Source organism: Mobula birostris, chromosome 23 (genome assembly GCF_030028105.1).
Source record: "Mobula birostris isolate sMobBir1 chromosome 23, sMobBir1.hap1, whole genome shotgun sequence".
Lineage (NCBI taxonomy): Eukaryota > Metazoa > Chordata > Chondrichthyes > Myliobatiformes > Myliobatidae > Mobula > Mobula birostris.
In genome coordinates, this window is record NC_092392.1 from 57,866,687 (window position 1) to 57,886,919 (window position 20,233).

The 20,233-nt window shown below is 41.9% G+C and overlaps 1 protein-coding gene across 5 annotated transcripts in view; it reads right to left on the reverse strand.

Annotated features, from left to right (window-relative positions):
- Window positions 1-19,974, reverse strand: part of ints13 (integrator complex subunit 13) — a 71,087-nt gene extending 51,113 nt beyond the window's left edge. For 3 of the 5 annotated variants that reach the window (XM_072241004.1, XM_072241006.1, XM_072241003.1), the window contains exons 1-6: window positions 19,592-19,974; window positions 15,857-15,943; window positions 10,381-10,455; window positions 6,920-7,122; window positions 5,245-5,325; window positions 4,445-4,535 (exon numbers count right to left, since the gene is read on the reverse strand). In XM_072241004.1, coding sequence (XP_072097105.1) covers window positions 4,445-4,535; window positions 5,245-5,325; window positions 6,920-7,122; window positions 10,381-10,455; window positions 15,857-15,943; window positions 19,592-19,816 — 762 coding nt within the window. In that variant the 5' untranslated portion in view covers window positions 19,817-19,974. Of the gene's footprint in view, window positions 1-4,444; window positions 4,536-5,244; window positions 5,326-6,919; window positions 7,123-10,380; window positions 10,456-15,856; window positions 15,944-16,567; window positions 16,728-19,591 lie in introns of those variants that run through there. The other 2 variants (XM_072241007.1, XM_072241005.1) reach the window with 2 other exon arrangements.
- Window positions 19,975-20,233: the final 259 nt, after the last annotated feature.

Genomic DNA, 20,233 nt, shown 5'->3' on the forward strand with positions numbered 1-20,233 from the left:
AAAAGAGATGCTGGAATCTGAAGCATCACACAAGAAGCTAGAGGAACTTAGTGGGTCAGCTAGCATTAATAAAAGGAAAAGGGGTTGAGTTTCGGGTCATATTCTTCATATGCTTAGTTTTTGTATGCTGCTTGTATTCAATTAATGTAGCTGCAAATTACAGATTTGACACATCCAAAACATTTCCATTGAATTCACACAACATTTGGGGTAGAGAACTTAGCGCCTTTAATTAATTCCCAACGTACATCCTGGGGCATAATCAAGCCAAAAAAAATAACCTCATACGAGGTAGTATTATAATAGGTTGTCACAAAGATGGGTTTTAAGAGTTAATGAAGGAGAAAATTCCATCATTTAGGCTAAGATTTTAACATATCAGATTAGTTATCCATTCTAGCTCACACTGAAGTCAAAGAAAGAGAAAAACCAGATACTTAATAGTTAGTCTGATATGGGTCATTTTGCATTGTCTCCAATGTTAGAATTAGAGTTTCAGAACTGCTTAATGATAAGGACATAATATATGCATTTTTGTAAGGACTAAAGGGCATATGAGTTGACGGTGGGCTTCCGACCAAAACATATTTCAGAAATCATTCACGTAGAACTGGGTAAACTCAATTAGAGAAGCTTCCATCCTGAATACACACGTAAGATGGTACTTTTTATTAAATTCAAAAGATGTTAATAGATTTCTTTAATGCATCTACTTGCAATAAAAAAAAGTTGCATAGTATAAGACAAATAAACTATGAAATTCCATTTCATTGCCATTAGGCATTTGCATAGCCAAGAGTGCCATAGGATTATACAACACAGTAAAAGTCACTTCATTCCATTACAGTCATACTGATCTTTTTGCCCATTGACAATAATCCCATTTGGTCAGTACTCTCCTATGCTTTGCCTGTTCAAGTGTCTGTATAAATATCTCTTAAGCATAGCGATTGTATCGGATTATATGCCTCCTCTGGCAGTGAGTTCTAGATATCAACCACTGCTTAACAAATCTGTACTGGCAACTCAAAATTCTGCAGAGAGCTCATCTGACTTCAGATCATCTCTCAAAATTTAAGACAGGGGTTTCTCCAATGTGTTTTAAATGTAAAGGAAATATTGGAACTCTCACCCATCGTTTTTGGACTTGTCCCAAACTTCAGACATACTGAAGTGATATTTCAGGTGAAACGGAAAAGATTCTGAAGATGGAGCTTGAACTGGACCCAGTGTCTTTTCTCTTAGGCCGACCCATCAGTCGTATTATTAACGCACATCAGAAAAATCTTTTTAACATCCTTTTTGTGCGAGGAAGAACATTTTACTTTGTTGGATATCCGATAAGGCCCCTGGACTTTCTGGTTGGCATAAATTAATCACGGAATACATTCCTTTGGAATTTTTAACATGTATGGTACACTCAAAAACAAATAGTTTTCATAAAACCTGACAACCTTTTCTACAATATGTAGATGTAAACCTGTCTGCTATACTAATAAGGGCTTTTGTATAGGATGTGGTGGTGATGTCTATACTTTGATGAAAGTGTTCTGATAGCTGATATCTGTGAGGGGAAGAAATTTAAATATACCTGGAAATTGAAAGTTTTGTAATGCTGAGCAAAAAAAATCAAAAAAAGAGAAAAAAACAAATCTGTAGTGCACAGACCATATTTACTATGATCCAGCTGCATGCTCCTGGCTTATCTACTGAGATAAATTGTGACTTTAGGACACTGCAATTAAAGTTCATTTACATTTTAACCATTGTTCTTCTCTGTTAATAAATCGCTGTCACCTTCTATTAATAGAAAGGGAGAGCTAGTAGAGTAATACGAGGGGTGATTAATAAGTTTGTGGCCTAAGGTAGAAGGAGTCAATTTTAGAAAACCAAGCACGTTTATTTTTCAACATAGTCCCCTCCAACACTTACACACTTAGTCCAGCAGTCGTGGAGCATACAGATCCCTTCTTTGTACAAGTCGGCGTCTTGGACCTCCAGAAGTGGTCCACAGCAGGGGTGACTGATAGGTTCGTGGCCTAAAGTAGAAGGAGATGACGAGAAACTTCAAACTTTCTGCACTTTCACTCAGAGTTGAACTGCACGTGCACGTAACGAGAGCTGTATAACTCATCTCCTTCTCCCTTAGGCCACGAACTTATCAATCACCCCTGCTGCAGACCACCTGGAGGTCCAAGACGCTCTCGTTACATGCACGTGCAGTTCAATTCTTTGAGTGAAAATGCAGAAAGCTTGAAGTTAATAACTCATCTCCTTCTACCTTAGGCCACAAACTTATCAATCACCCCTGCTGTGGACCACTTCTACAAAAGGGATCCTTATGCTCCACGACCGCTGGACTGTGTACATGTAGGAGGGGACTAAGTTGAAAAATAAAATCACCCCTTGTATATCTGAATTTTCAGAAATTATTTGATAGAAGAGATTAGTGAATTTAAATGCAGGAGATTAGGGGTAATATTACTGATATGGACAGAAAATTGGTGGACAAGTAGGAATAGGGGCAAAGATCTACTCCTGCCTCTATTTTTCTATGTTGCTTGTTTGCACTAAGCTGTAGGCCTGAAATGGGCAGTCACAGTCAGATAAGTCTTGCCACAAAGAGTGAATAGATGAAAGGTTTGTGCAAACATTCCTATCCACCTGCATTAAGTTCCACCTATCTAGCATTACTGAATAAAGAACCACCGACATTCAGACACTAGAACATCCATAGAGCCAAAAAATTAGCTAATTTATACTATCATCCACTCAAAACAATACTATCATCCCTTCAAAACTAATCAATAAGCTTTGAGCTTCAGAACCTTGGTCTCAATACCTTGTGCAATTGGATCCTCAATTTCCTCACTAGCAGAACCTAGTCAGTTCAGATTAGCAACATCTCCTCCACAATCTTCATTGGCACAGGTGCATCACAAGGCAGTGTGCTTAGCCCCCTGCTCTTCTCACTTTACACTCATGACACCCTGGCTAAACACAGCTCCAATGCCACATTGAAGTTTGATGACTGCCATTGGTGATGAATCAGTATATAAGAGGGAGACTGGAAATCTGGTGGAGTGGTGCCACAAAAAGAACTTATCACTCAACGTCAGCAAGACCAAGGAGTTTATTATTGACTTCAGGAGGAGGAAACCGGAGGTCCATGAGTCGTCCTCATCAGGGGATCAAGAGTGGAGAGGGTTAGCAACTTCAAATTTCTCAGTGTTATCATTTCAGAGGACCTGTCTTGGGCTCAACACACAAGTGCAATTACAAAGAAAGCACAACAGTGCCTCTACTTCCTTAGAAGTTTGCGAAGATTCACCATGACATCTAATACTTTGACAAACCTCCATAGATGCGTGGTGGAGAGTGTATTGACTGGTTGCATCACAGCCTGGTGTGAAACACCAATGTCCTTGAATGGAAAATTATACAAAAAGTAGTGAATATGGCCCAGTCTGTCATGGGTAAAGCCATTGAGTACATCTACATGGAGCACTGTCACAGGAATGCAGCATCCATCATTAGGACCCCCACTACTTAGGTCATGCTCTCTTCTCTCTGCTGACATCAGGTAGAAGGTACAGGTGCCTCAGGACTCTCACTACCAGGATCAGGAAGAGTTATTATCCCTCAACCATCTTGAAATAGTGGGAACAACTTCATTCAACTTCACTTGCCCCATCACTGAACTGTTCCCTCAATCTGCTGACTCACTTTCTAGGACTCTTCATCTCATGTTCTCAATATTTATTGCTTATTTATTCCTTTTTTTTCTCTCTCTTGTATTTGAAGTTTGTTGTCCTCTTCACATTGATTGTTTGTCTGCCCTGCTGGGTGCGGAGATTCATTGATTCTGTTATGGTCCTTTGATATACTGTAAATGGCTGCAAAGTTGTATATGGTGACATATACTGTATGTACTGAGATAACAAATTTATTTTGAAATGTGAACTTAATTTGGATTGTAGTGGTGTAAGTTGTGGCTCTTTCAACTATATTTTGAGAGTCACTGTCTACCCTAGCATTTCAGGCAAATCTTCTAGATGCCCAAACTAATCACTGAGTGAAAATCTTTTTCTCATTTCTCCTCTAATCTCTTCTATCAACTGACTTAAATATGCATCCCTAATTACTGAATGATGAAGTAGACTTATACAGTATGGAAAGTATCTCTTCCACCCATTGTATCTGTGCTGAACTCAAGTACCTGCTTCCGATAATCCCATTTTCCAACAGAATTCTATTTTAATATGTCTGGAGAATGTGCAGGATTGTTCCCATTAAAACACAAAGCCAAAGGCATGAAACACTTGATAACACACCACCATATTTAAGAGATGCAGAAGTGACCATGTACACGACTCATCCCATTAGTCTCATACCACTAAAATGGTATACTGTGTTTCAAATGTGCACAGAAAACTTAACTCACATCTTTCTTTGGATGATCTGAAACAAGGCTGTCTTCACCAACTGTGTAGGTGTGAATTAAGACCAGTTCACAATGCTGAATTTGCATCAAGCTGAAAGGAAACAAAAGATATTGAGCAAACCAACTTCTTCAAGGTTAGATAGTGTCAACTGGCAGGATTGATCATTGCACTTTTCAACAAAATAAAAAAATTGGCATAGTTGTCCTGGACAAAGGTGACATTTTTTTTAAATCAACAACTTTTCATTTCAAGTGAGCAAGTGAAAAGTATTTTAAAACCTTGAAATAAGTGGGCTGTTTCCTCCTTGCAGAGTGCAAGAGTAAAATCTTTCAACAAGCCTGTATCACAGGCCAGTACTCCATCTTCTGGTGTTACTGGGAATACCTAGCAAAATGATTAGAATAGAGTTCCTCTCTTGTAGGCCAATTGACTAAGCAGGTATCAAATTCAAATGTTTCAAAATAGGGAAAAAATATCATGGATTGCAACTGGATATTACTATTGTTCAAATTCAAAGTTAACACCATTACTTTCAAGGTGCTACTTTAAGTAAAAATAGTTTCCAGCTTTTCTTGCAAACTGATAACAGTGGAACTTCATAGCTCATTGATAATATACCTTAAATGTTGCATACATCTTCAGCTGACAACAGTCAACCACTCAAATCTCAGTTCAGTAATTCACAAGCTGTACACAGAATTTCATACTTAAAAGTAAACAATACTGTAAATTTACATTTTAATGTAACTGATAAATCATAATAAAGTTTTTCTTTGTGTTGAATATGAGACAAACTTACTTATCAGAACTAGCTGCTAATTTGTTATGCTCGTGGATCGTTTCTTGAACACAGTCTTCTAACATTCGTACGTGGCTGTCACTATAAGACAAATTTAAGGGAAATAAATGAGAGTCAGAACAAACTTGTTAAGAGTAAAAAGAGGAAACATAAACCAACTAAATAATTAGTTGTGTTTTGATAAATCTTCATCTTGGGTAGGGCCTTGGTTAAATCACAACTCTGCACATTCACTCTAGATCTGTGCACTCGGAAGTGGCTGAAGAGCCCTATATGGGAATAGGTTGAACTAGACAAGGTAAGTGGGTAGATAGATAGGATATTGCAATCCTCTGTTGTTTGTGTATGGCCCCTAGAGCTCTTGTCATTGAGACAAGTGTTCAGTGCCTCCCCAGATTGACTTTCTCTATTTCGCTGTGTCAGGTACTGGCCATTTCGGTAAATAACGAAGACATTGACAAAGTCATTGAATTGATGACTTTACAGGCAGATACTTCAGGGGCATTTAAGAAACTCTTAGATGGCACACGGTGCTAGAAAAATGGAGGGCTATTTAGGAGGGAAGAGTTAGATTGATTTAAGAGCAAGTTAAAAGGTCGGCACAATGTCATGGGCCAAGAGCCTGTACTGTGCTGAAATATTCTGTGTTTCATGGCTTTTATAGGGACCATCTTACTTTGACAGAGCTTACAATATTGCCTTTTTTGGAACTCTGATATTGGGATGATAAAGTTCACCCAATAGAGTAACTCTAGCACAATCAGAAAGGATGCTGGCTAGGAAAGATCACTGACATTGACAGAATAGACAAACTAATCAATGTGGAGAACTAATTACAGGGAAAAGGCCGGAGAATGGGGTTGACAGGGATAATAAATCAATCAATCATTAAGCAGACTCAATGACCTAATCCTGCTCTTATAACTTATGGTCTTAAGGAGAACTTTATGGAGAAAAAGTTGATACTACCCCTCCAGGACATAAAGTTATCTTCTGTCATTCTCCCATATTTCTGAAGAATACAAGACCCACTGCTGTTTGCAAGATTGGGAGTTTGTTACTGGGTTTGAGACTTTGGCCTTTAAATACACTCACTCTCAAAGGCTCTGCTGGCACCTGGGAGACAATGATAAGTTAGTATAATTTGCTCCTGATGCAAAGAGATCCACCTTTTCAAAGGTTCAGATGCAAGGTGTTGAGGGTGTGGAAACAGTGCCAGAGCCAACACCATCCAATGTTAGGTGCAAGGTATTCCTGTTGACAAAATTTTACCAGTGTAGTAGGAAAACTGGGGTGGAATAGCAGGAGTTTCATAACTAGATCACATCACTTTCCACGCAACTTCTGTCATAATACCTGAATTGACATCTGTATCACTTTCAATAATTAAATGTTTACATAAAGGTGATTACCATCAGAAGAACTTGACCACAGCTATATGCACACTGTAATAACTATTGCTGAATAACAAATGTTGAAGTAGCTTTCTATATTAAAGACCACATAACTGATTACACACTTCCCTCCCTCAGAAGTACCTCACAAATGGATTTCTATCATGTTATCCATTTGTTGGAGATATTTTGCATGTTTTTGTGATAACATTTTAAATGACTAACAAATGTGTAAATAGTGCAGAGATGAAACTCAAATCACTGGATGCTAACCACCACACCTTTTGGCATTGGTTATGCAGATGATACGTCCACGATTGCTGACGCGGTCTGCATTCTCCATTAAAGTAGTTCGAGCTTCATGCTGATAATCTGTACATTTACACAGGACCTCGACTGCTTCAACTAAGCCATGCAGTACACTGCAGCATTCTGGGTCCATGCGAGGATTGGGAGGCCCAACAGCTGCAAGGGCTGCCATCAGCTGTTAAAGAGAAGAAATCTATCATTGCCTGATTTTTGATAAATGACAAAACACTGCTGGATTAAGGTTTCCATATTTTATACAGAGCTGACCAAGCAAAGAATAGTTATTTCAGAAAAATGTGGAATGAATTCTGAAGTGTGGAAGGAGAACATTCAGCCACAGCATCTGTCAGCTACTTTGCAAAGCAAACAATTAACCTCATTCCCTCACACTTTCTCAATTTCTATAATTTTTTGTTCTCCATTGGACTTATTCAGCTCCTTCATTTCTATTTCCCATGTGCTTTGAAACAGTGAAAATAATTTGCTTTTTACACACTCCCTAATATTCACTGCTCAGAAATAAACAAGAGGAGCAGGAGTAGGCTGCAGGGCTTCTCAAGCTGAGTCGATGTTCCTATATGAACATAAGTGATCTATGCTGGCCTTGGCTCCTCTTCTGTGGAAGTCCCTATGGCCCTCAATTCTTCAAATACTTACCTATCTCTACCTCAAGTGATTTGGTTTCCAATAACCTCTGGGATAAAGAATTCCAAAGATTCACTACTCTCTCTGAAGACATTTCTTTTTGTCCCTATTTCTAATGACTGGATCTTTAATTTGCAACTATATCCCTTGTTGGTGACCCTTCTGTCAGTGAAAACAGCTCAAGATCCACACTGACAAGCTCCTTTAGGATTTCTCTGTTTGAAGTGGACACAAAACAACAACCAATTCTAATCTATGGACAATGAAGACTTAACTTCCATGGTCTTGCATTCTTACTCCTCCGTTAGGAAAACTAAGATTCTTGAGCTTTTTTTAATTACACATTAACTGTGTTTCCCTCACCACTGTAGGAACATATAACCTTGTAGAATTACGATGCAATAAAAACAACAAAACTCCAAAGGGAAAAAAATCAGAGCACTTTATCTCTCAGGATACAAGGCGTTCCAAAAAAAAAGGGAAAGATAAAAAGGAATACACTGGCAGTATTAATTACAGAAGACAATTAGTAAATGAAGCACTGAAGGAACAATGGGCAATCATTTAAGAGCAGATGCTTCAGATTTAGGCTTGGTATATTCTCACAATGGGAAAGCCACAGCTCCATGAGTGACAAAAAAAGATAAAGGATGTATGATGCATGTTAGGTAACAGAATACTTCCGCAAGAACCAAGCTGAATACAATAATCTACAAGGAGAAACAAAGGGCAAGGTAAGATGAGAGGAGGGTGTTTGTGAAGAAAAATGGCAGCAGACATAAAGTAATTCAAAAATCTTCAATAGGCACCAAGGAAGAGAAGGGCTGGAGCCAAGGATAAACAAAGAGCTCTATGCATAGGCACAAAAGGCTCTGGAATACTAGATACAAAACATGTAATTGTTTGATTTAAATCGTGTGACAGGGTGCTCCTAAGAGGTCAACAGAAGGACTACCAGCAGGACTACCTATCCTATGATGGATAGGATGAAAGGTCACAAAACAAAGGCTTAAGAAAGAATAGCTACGTTACAGGTCCAGATGAGATGGTTATGGAGATGGACGGAGGTTGCAAAAGTCCTCGCCACACATAATCTTCAAAACTCTTGAAACATGGGAAGGCATAAGAACATTGGGAAATGATAAATGCAACACCCTTGATCAAAAAAAGGAGTACAAAAACATGCCAGGTAACTACAGGCATGTCAGTTTAATCTTGGAGCATCAAAGCTTTAGAAACAATAATCAAGGAGAATTTTGAGTTGGTAAAGGAGAGTCAGCAGTTTGGCAAATCATGCTGGCTTAACTAACCGTATTTTTCTAAATGAAGAAAATTCAGAGGATGTTGTCTACATGGATATGCAAAAGACACTTGATAAAGTCCCACACAAAATGTAGTTCAGCAAAATCAAGGACCACAGAATTAAACGGTCTTAACAGTAAATGGAAGACACTGAGTTCCTCAGGATCAGTTTCATGACCAAGGTTTTTACTAATTTTATTAAAACCTTTCATGTGGATATGCAGGGTTAAGTTTCCAAACAACAGGTGGGGTCAACAGATTGCAAGAGGGCACACATAGTCTGGCTGAATGGATAGCCAAGTGCAGATGAAATTTAATGCAGAGAAGTTTGAGGGGATATATCTTGGCACAAATAACAACGTTGCCTAGATACCACATTTCTAAAAGGTGTGCAGGAGCAAATGATTTAGGTGCATATGCATAATTCTTTTCATTGAGAGAATATTCAGTAAAGTATGTCAAATTCTGAGAATCATAAATGAAGGTACAGAGTGCTAAAGCAGATACATAGATGGATACTTTATTGATCCCAAAGGAAATTACAGTGTAGCATTACAAGTGCAAAAATATACAAATATTAGAAGAGAAGGAAGAATAAAAAATAAGTCACCTTAAAAACAAGATGTACAAGATTTACAAGTCAAGGGTTACAAGCTTTACAAGTTCAGACGAATAAGATGGTAGTGCAAGAATTACCATTAACATTATACAGTAATGAGTGTACATTCACACTGTCCAGATAGGAAGTGACGGTAGTATTGCACAGGGTGTCTGCAAAAACAGAGTGTGGTAAACAGTGCTAAACAGAGCTTAAACAGAGGTTAATAACAATCTTAAAAGGAGGGAGTCACCACTTCCCTGGCTATAGGTTGGTTCATTATAGAACCTAATGGCCGAGGGAACAGCGCAGTTTTCTTAAGTCTATTAGTGAAAGTGCTCTTCTGTTCAGCCCAACTGGCATGTAGAGGGTGAGAAACATTGTGCAAAATAGCCACGATTTTCCAGATGGTCCTTCGTTCTACCACAGCCTCCAGTATGTCCAGTTTAACTCCTATAACAGAGCCAGCCTTTCTAATCAGTTTATTGAGCTTGTAAGCATCACCCATGTTGATGCCTTTGCCCCAGTGTACTATTGCATAGAAGTGACGTTGATAAATATAGGCCATAAATAGACAACTGGATCAATTGCTGGTTGCCGCATTTCAGGGGTTAATATCTGCAAAGGGTTTTTCTCCTTGGAAAGGTGACTTGGTGTTCAAATTTGAACTTAATTTCAAATACTTAACATAAAAATCTAGAATGAAAAACTGATTAAATCTGCAGCCAGAATAGTTACTATTATCAAAGTTGAAAATTGGTAAAAGTTAACTTTGCTTGATTAGTGCTTTAAAATCTGTTATTGATTAATAGAAAATTAAGAATGTTGAAGCCAATTTCCACAGAGAGGATTTACTCCATACTCCAAAATTTAAAGGTTCTGCTTTACCTCTTGCAAGTTTTGATCTTCTTGTCCCCAGGAGTTCAGAGTATGTGCTCTTGAGTCACTTACAATGAAATTCACCTAAAAAAAATCAAACCCAAAATTAAATAAAGTACAAATATCTGGAATTAATTTCAAAATAAATTAATACTGTAAACTTTCATCAGAACATGATTGATACACGTGTACAACTTCAACATTTTTGGGAATGATAATTACCAACCTTCTGTAAGATATACCTACATGATATAACTTGTTTCATTCAAATTACATGTACTGATTAAACAAACTAGTCTTATTTCCAACAAATAGTGATCCATGCTCTTGGGCACAGAAAACAATATCGTGTGGAAAGCATTAAGTACATGGCTAAATTCATTCTTTACAAAGGAAATCATTTTAAAAACCAAGTCAGCTGACTATTTTATTGCTTCATGGGTAAATATTCCATCAAACAGAAACCCTCCTTCATTTAGTCTTATTAAAGCAACTAAGAAGCAGAAAACCCATCACAGATCAAGTACTGTAAATTGTTCCTATTGCTGCTCACAACTGACTCCTGCAGTGACATTACACAACTATACACTGTACTTTGTGGACCTCAATATGTTTCTCTTCATTAGGATATTACAAATTCCCACAAAACAGGTTGGCTATCAATTCATCAACATTGGAAGTCAAGGAAAAGTTGTGTTACACAGCAGTGCATTACTGTGCAGACAGTTTCGGATTGCTTAACAAAGAGTCATCATAATGATAGGCCAGAAGCTACCTCGGGGTCTGTAACCTACCTGGGTTCCATGAAGTACAGGCAAAAAAAAAAAACAGCTTTTGCTTATTATGTAAAAGGTTTCAAATTCAGGGACATAAATAGTCAGATTAGGGCCAAGCATCTGCCAAGAAGATGAAATGGAAATTATCATTAAAATTGGAACTTGAACAAAGCACCCGAGATGTACAATGGTAAGCTGATAACTGCAGCCCATGCTAGTTTAGTGGAAAAGTAGAAAATCAAATGCTAGACTGAAAATATCTATTACACAGTGAAAGACTGACATGGTACACAACAACTAACAATTTAACAACCCAATTAAAGGAAACGATTAAATAAACAATCGAGCAGGAAAACCACAAGTGTTTTACAAGTTCCCAGGCTGTACAATTCAAAGCTCCCAGATAGGAACAGAAACGGTATAGAGAGAGTATATTGAACTCTGGCAATAACTGTGGGTTAATGATAGTTTTGAAGAAATGAGGAAAATACTGAAACATGTCAACACTGCAGCCTTAAAATCTACAAAATCATCTATGTAACAATGAACGACTACTTCCGCTCATTTACTCATCTTACATATTGCATAGCGTTTTTGAAACACAAGTGAATATGTTTAACCATAGGAACATCAGAAACACTCCAAAGCATTTTATATGACAAAATAGTTACAGAAGAAATCATTAAAACATCATTCTGGCAAGTATATAGAGTGCACTGGTGGAAACATTCATGAGCTCCTCCATATTAGTTATTAATGTATGTAAAATACTTGTTAGAGAAGTTTGTTCACTTTTATTTTTGGTTGCGTAATTTCAAAAATGTAATTTGTCCCAAAATTCAAAGAAATATTTGTCATCTATATTTAATATCTCTAACAAATACAATGTAGTGGTTATGTTACTGGACTGATAATCCTCAGAACTGGCTTAACGTGGCATGTCATCCGCTACTCAACAGGGAAGGGATGAATGGACAAGGGAATCACAGAAGGAAAGTGAAGAGGGGGACGGGAGGTAAAGATATGGCCACTTTAGCAAATCCTGCCAAAGAATTAACAGAGGTGGTAAGTCTGAATTTTGCAGAACACTTACACTGGATCTATGATCAGGTAATGATACAACAATTATTTACTGCAATCATCACCATTAAATGCTGTTGTGCAAGGTACTCCACACAAAAAAAAATGATCTCAAGTAAAAAAAGATATGCTAAAGATTTAAAGATTATTCTTAGTTGTCACATGTACATCAAAATATACAGTGAAATACATTAAATCAAATCAGTGAGGATTGTGCTGGGGGCAACCCACAAGTCTCACACACTTCCAGTGCAAATATAGGATTCCCACACTTACTAACCCCAACCATACGTCCTCGCAGCTTGAGGTTAAGAATTGGATGATGGTTTCTAAAAATAAGTGAATTATGTGCACCAATATCACGGTTCCATTCTTAAAGAAGACTGCATAATACAACCAAGTATTTGCATCTGGGGATCTGGCCTGGAGGCAGGCAGGGGATATGTTGTGGGTCGAGTCCTGACGCAGGGCCTTGACCCAAAACATTGACTATTCTTTTGCTTCCACAGATGACACCTGACCCAGTGAGTTCCTCCAGTACTTTGGTGCTTGGTCCAACAGCATCTTAGAACCAAAAGAATATAAACATTTCCAAAAAAGGTTACTATATAATGAAAACTTGTCACTTGCACACTCATTTTGCAGAGCATCTCACAGGATGTAGGTGACACCAGCAGGGCCAGCAATTATTATCATTTTAAATTCCATTTTGGTGAAGAGTCAGGTTCTTGAACTGCAGCAAACATAGGCCCCATAGGGAATTTTCACCCAGTGACTGAAGATGGAACAGCATTATACTTCTGAGTCAGGGTTGTGTAAAACTTAGAGGGAAACTTAAACCCACTGATCCTTCCATGTACCTGCTTCCCATGACAATGTGGATGATAGGTGCCGCAAGCTGGAGAATTAAAGCCTCGGTAAGTGTATCACGAAGACAAAATGGTAGCCAAAGTATACTGTTAATGGGAAGTGGGTGATTATTGGGGCGGGGGGTGAATGCAGTGCCAATCAAATGGACTTGTTTTGGATGGCAACAAACTTAATGAGTGTTGCTGAAATTCCATTCAGGTAAGTACAACATACACCACCATACTTTCACATATGTTATGAAGGTCCTGGAAGAGGATTGCTAAGAGTAATTTGTTCATTTTGCCGTAATGCACTAGATAATTGTAACTGATTACTTGAGGTTATTGATGGCAGATTGTTAACACCTCACTAAATGTCACTGTGAGGAGCTAGATTCTCTTTCATTGGTAATGATTACTGGCTGGTACTCATGTCAATGCAATTATTGTCATTTATCAGCATAAGTTTGAATGCCATCCATTACATGCAGGCACAAGCAGCTTTATCATATCAGGAGCTGCAGTGAATTTAACAAAGTGCAATATCATCAAATACTCTTACATCTGGCAAGTCTCAAAAGATGCAGCTGGGTGGGTATAAGACAACACTGAGGAACTAAACAACAATGTCCTGCAGCTAACCTGACTAGCCTCCATCTTCATTTTGCACCAAATTTGACTCCATCCAGTTGATTCTTCCCCATCGATTTTACTTTTAAAACACCACATTTGCACATGAGAGCAGTTATTCCCATCCCAGCTGGCTGTTTTCTCTTTTTTGGTCAAAGGTTGTAAAACACTTGAATCAAGTAGCCAATCTCAAACAATCTGAGCATGTAAATAAAAATAGACTGAAAGGCTGGTAACTTGTCAGACTGAACTGATCCTGCCTTTTATGATGTTCCACCGTATCACTTGTATGACAGTGCCAGGGCTATTACCTGAACAACCTGCCAAAAGCTTCACTAAATGCAACATAATTTTTTGTTACAGAGCAGAGTGAATCAAGTAGACTAGTTTCCATAATGCTAGAAGCCATTGAGGATTGCAAATATTTCCAATCCCATTTCTGAGATTACTGTCACCTTTTAAGGCTGGGACATCCATGGCATCCTTTTCTCCTGCATGTTCTATAAGTATATACCACCAAGTTGGGGATGGACCTTTACAGCTTTATGTTTGAGAGTAGGTTTGCTTCTCTATTTCAATAATGTCGTTTCTGCTATTTATCACATAAAAAATGCACATTACGGTTTGGCTTTCTGTTTGCATAATGCCGCCTCTAGCATGTACTGATAGTTTACACACTGACCTACAGCTGGTTACATTTCTAGCTGTCAATGTTTGAGCAAGGCATATACCAGGTTAGAGAACATGCAGCTGAAGGTAAAGCAAGATTATCCCAGGAGAGGGCTGTGGTGGAATGCAGTGCTACTGCTGCTGATGGCTCGCGGTATCTCACGACTGTCACATTCTGACGTGCTGGATCTGTTTTGCATTCCTTTTAACACAGCTGGACTGCACATGAAGGGCAATCTCAGTGTGATTTTAGGATTCTCATGGCCATTTCTATGCAACTGAGTCAACCTTTGCTGTATGCTACCTGCCAGTGGTACAGGCCATATACACAGGTGATGATCGAAGAGCTTGAACCATTAACCAAAAGGTATTGATTAATAAATACAACATTAGCCAGTTTCTTGTCTGGTCTATGGAACAGCTCTCCCAACTTTGATACAAGTCAACTGCTTTGCATGGTCACTGCCATTGTTTCAAGGCCAGTAGCAGCTACAACAGCTGGATTAAAGCAGATGAGATCAAATAGGTTTCAAACCTCATGGTGAGTCTCTCAACAGGTGCTGCAAAATCAGTAGAGCAGCAATGAATTTCAAAGCTCAACCCTTTGACTAATAGTGATGGTATCAAGCCTTTCTTGATGGTAGGGTATGAATTGCCCCCACTCAGAGTACCTTTGTTGCATCTTCTAAAAGATTGCTCAGCATCAAACAGTACTGATCAATCAGATGGAAAGGAAGGTAGCAAAAAGTTGCCTTATCCTACTTTCACCTGATACTTCAAAGGATCCCAGGTGCAGATTTGAGAACTGGCAAGAACATACTCACAGCACATAAACTACCTCTGTTGCATCCTCCGGTGATCTGGTTTGTCTGGACATATCCAGAGTTATTAATGAAATAATTGGGAATGTAATAAATGGGTTTACTTACCCAGCAGATACAATAGTGAAACATTTTTGCCACAGTTTAATTTCAAAATCATGAATATTGCTATGATTTTTTTCATTACCGAGTGAATTAACTAAACCTAAATCTAAAATGATAGGATCTGAATTCTCATTTCAGATTATTCCAGGACCCTAGATTACTAATCCAATAACATAACCAATACTCAAAATTACCCTCAAATTATCTTCAAATGGGCTATTTGTTTTGTAATTAATGTTGGCTAACATTTTGATCCAAAATTGGATTTGACAGGGACTGTGACAGGCAACAATGTTTCCTTATTCAGCTATTACAATTTTTGTATTAATTAGACATGTGTATTAGGTAACTGAAACATCTCCATCTGGTTTACATCCCCACCCACATCTAACTTTACCCCAAAAATCCTTCCTTATGAAATTGCCTGTTTACAAGTTACAAACTCAATACTGAGCCTTTGTCGAGGCTCTAGATTCTCATGTTTCAATTGTTAATTATTCCATTTCAATTCAGTACATATCAAAAAGAGTCTTAATGGACATTTATTTTTACTTACCCTGGTTGCACCCATTAATTGCTTTGGAGCAACTGTTAGCAGCCTTTGGTCACCAGATGCTGACATCATGCTGCTTAATGTTGCTGGCTGAGATACACAGGGAAATTAAATAGAACATATTTTATGCACGAATTGTAATATCTTCAAAATGGAATGTCAGCACTCCAGGAAGCACACCACAGTCCAATGCATATTTCGGTAGTGTAAAGACTACCATTGTTCTATTGTACCTTGACCCAATCTACTCATCCCACTCTTGACCCAATCTACTCATCCCACTCACCTTTTTCCCCATAGACCAGTAAATTTTCCTTTAGTTGCATCCAATTCTCATTTTGAATGATAAAAACTGATTCAATGATACAGACCAACATTTGATTTTTAAAAGCTCTCAATTCTTTGCGACTTTTCTCAAATAATGAAGTGGATGAACTGTTACCCCTCCCATCTTCACCCCCCCCCCAACACACACACTGTTAATAACCTTGCAATTAACTCTTTTTCATTAAATCTTTTTTTAAATCCAAGGTCAATCCCAGCCTATCCCTCTCGCCACTTAACAGTTAAATTTAAAACAATAAAAATTTACAGCATAATTTAAGTATCCTATAAGTAGTGTCGTGAGCCTCCAGGGAGACTTGTAAGTGAGCACAGCTTTCAATATCAATGATGCACAGCAATTTCACCTTGTAAACACCAAAATGAACTCACTCCTTATTAATAATCCAGTATTCAGAATCTTTAAATCATGAGCATTATCACGGGAAGAGCAGGAAAATATTTTAACTTCTATTTGCAAGAATTACAAGAGTTTTATTGATTAAAACAGAGAACCCATTTGTTGGTAGTTCTTTAACTGATCTACACGCTGCTGAAAAAGAAATAAAATGTACAAAATTATGCCTCACACATTTCAGCCATCAGCAATACAATGAAATTATATCAAACACTGTTAACTACTTTTGGAGTTGATTGCTCAGTTCATCTCCCACAATTTTTAAACCATCCCAACACATACACTTAGAACTGAAGAATAAAGCCAGCCTGTGCTATCCTTCAAATACCAAACTACTGACTGAGATTTTACAGTAAAATGATACTTCAGCACGTTATCAGTATGAGAAGAGCCTTCCCTTTCCATTGAACTACTAACACTGCATGTCCTTCAGTCATTACGTGACTGCTGTCAAAAATGAGCAACTTATGAGCTGGCAACGCAGAGCTCATGTCTTTGAAATAATTCCTCATCAGCATTCGTGGAACTCTTTCCACCATCCCATAACCCAAATCTTGGCCTTTCTTCCACACTCTGCCATAATGCTATTATCCGGTCTCTATAAAACAACACCCCTGCCCTGTCCCAAAAGTGCCACAGTGACTGTTCTCTAACTACTAACAAAACCACTGTCCCATTCACCTGCAATGCAGACCACTGACTTACGAGCCCCAAGTCAGCTCCCCACCAATTCCCCTGGCCCCCAGCCCCAACTGCTCCCAAATCCCAGTGCTTCCTCAATCTCCACAGATCAAAAGCTGCATTCCTGACCTCCACTCACCATCCAGATTGTAATGATACACTGCTCATCCATTCCCAACACCCAAACCTATACTCCAAGACAACATCAACCAATCCCTCACACTTCACAGAGATTAATCACCCCTCCCACTCTTTCAGATAGTCCATGCTCCCACCCCATCCTGGACCCCACATATATACACATACATATACTCTAGCCTCATCCTAAAAAACCCACACTTCCCCTTCATTCTCGAAATCCCACACTTCCACCTCATCTTAGAGTACACCCCTAAGATGTACTCACTTATCTTAGACCCCACATACTCACCCTCCACACTCTTCCATCCTAGATCTCCCCCAACGCACCCTGCCGCCTCATCCTCCATCCCCAACGCACCCCCCACCTCATCCTCCATCCCCAACGCACCTCCCGCCTCATCCTCCATCCCCAACGCACCTCCCGCCTCATCCTCCATCCCCAACGCACCCCCGCCTCATCCTTCATCCCCAACGCACCCCCGCCTCATCCTCCATCCCCAACGCATCCCCCGCCTCATCCTCCATCCCCAACGCACCCCCCGCCTCATCCTCCATCCCCAACGCACCCCCCGCCTCATCCTCCATCCCCAACGCACCCCCCGCCTCATCCTCCATCCCCAACGCACCCCCCGCCTCATCCTCCATCCCCAACGCACCCCCCGCCTCATCCTCCATCCCCAACGCACCCCCCGCCTCATCCTCCATCCCCAACGCACCCCCCGCCTCATCCTCCATCCCCAACGCACCTCCTGCCTCATCCTCCATCCCCAACGCATCCCCCGCCTCATCCTCCATCCCCAACGCACCTCCTGCCTCATCCTGCATCCCCAACGCACCTCCCGCCTCATCCTCCATCCAACGCACCTCCCGCCTCATCCTCCATCCCCAACGCACCCCCCGCCTCATCCTCCATCCCCAACGCACCCCCCGCCTCATCCTCCATCCCCAACGCACCCCCCGCCTCATCCTCCATCCCCAACGCACCTCCCGCCTCATCCTCCATCCCCAACGCACCCCCCGCCTCATCCTCCATCCCCAACGCACCTCCTGCCTCATCCTCCATCCCCAACGCACCCCCCGCCTCATCCTCCATCCCCAACGCACCCCCCGCCTCATCCTCCATCCCCAACGCACCTCCTGCCTCATCCTCCATCCCCAACGCATCCCCTGCCTCATCCTCCATCCAACGCACCCCCCGCCTCATCCTCCATCCCCAACGCACCTCCTGCCTCATCCTCCATCCCCAACGCACCCCCCGCCTCATCCTCCATCCCCAACGCACCCCCCGCCTCATCCTCCATCCCCAACGCACCTCCCGCCTCATCCTCCATCCAACGCACCCCCCGCCTCATCCTCCATCCCCAACGCACCCCCGCCTCATCCTCCATCCCCAACGCATCCCCCGCCTCATCCTCCATCCCCAACGCACCTCCCGCCTCATCCTCCATCCCCAACGCACCCCCCGCCTCATCCTCCATCCCCAACGCACCCTCAACCTCATCCTCCATCCCCAACGCACCTCCTGCCTCATCCTCCATCCCCAACGCACCCTCAACCTCATCCTCCATCCCCAACGCACCCCCCGCCTCATCCTCCATCCCCAACGCACCTCCCGCCTCATCCTCCATCCAACGCACCTCCCGCCTCATCCTCCATCCAACGCACCTCCCGCCTCATCCTCCATCCCCAACGCACCCCCCGCCTCATCCTCCATCCCCAACGCACCCTCAACCTCATCCTCCATCCAACGCACCCCCCGCCTCATCCTCCATCCCCAACGCACCCCCGCCTCATCCTCCATCCCCAACGCACCTCCCGCCTCATCCTCCATCCCCAACGCATCCCCCGCCTCATCCTCCATCCCCAACGCACCCCCCGCCTCATCCTCCATCCCCAACGCATCCCCCGCCTCATCCTCCATCCCCAACGCACCCCCGCCTCATCCTCCATCCCCAACGCACCTCCCGCCTCATCCTCCATCCCCAACGCACCCCCGCCTCATCCTCCATCCCCAACGCACCCCCCGCCTCATCCTAGACGGACCCGCGTTCCCTTGCCCTGTCTCCCTCCCTGTGCGTCCCCTCACCTTGAGCCCTCTTCGTGCGCTCCCTCAACCTGACTACCCCCACTACCTAGCCGTGCTCTAGTCCAGTACTGTTGTGGGTGGCGTCTCTCACCAGTTTCCTGGTCGGGAAGATGTCGTACATGATGCGGCAGTACTCCATGGCCGACTCCACAGCACACGTCCACAGCGACTTGGCGATGGGTGCGAGCGGGATGATGCCCGGGGCCCGGTTCTTGGTGAACATGTCGAACTCCACCGTCTGCCGACAGGACTCGGCCATATACGGGCAGTGATCTACCACGAACACCGTCTTGTGCGCCTCAGAGAAAAGCTTCATCCTGGTTTCCCGTGGGGCCCGAATCGGGTCGGCAAGCGTACAAGAGAACACAGCGGAGGCTCCGCTCCGCCGCCTCAGCGGACGAGGCCCCGGCGCTTAGGCCCAACCGCAGCGGTCGCCGGGCAACCGTCATCCTCGGCCATGGCGGAAGTATCGAGAACTTCCGGTGGGAACTCCAAGATGGCGCGCCGGGAGCGAGCATGATCGGGGTCGGCCGCGCGCGCGTGCCCGGGGACGAGCGTGGCTGGCGCTGGTTCGGTGTGGCCGCGGCGCGTGTCCGTCGGGCGGGACGGAGGGTGTCGGCCCGGGGGCGCGCCTGCTCCACACTTCTCCACGACTTTCCGCCCCGGGGAAATGGTTTGAGCTGCACGGTAAGGACAGTGCAGAAATGTATCTCTAGGTGGCAATATCCAACTG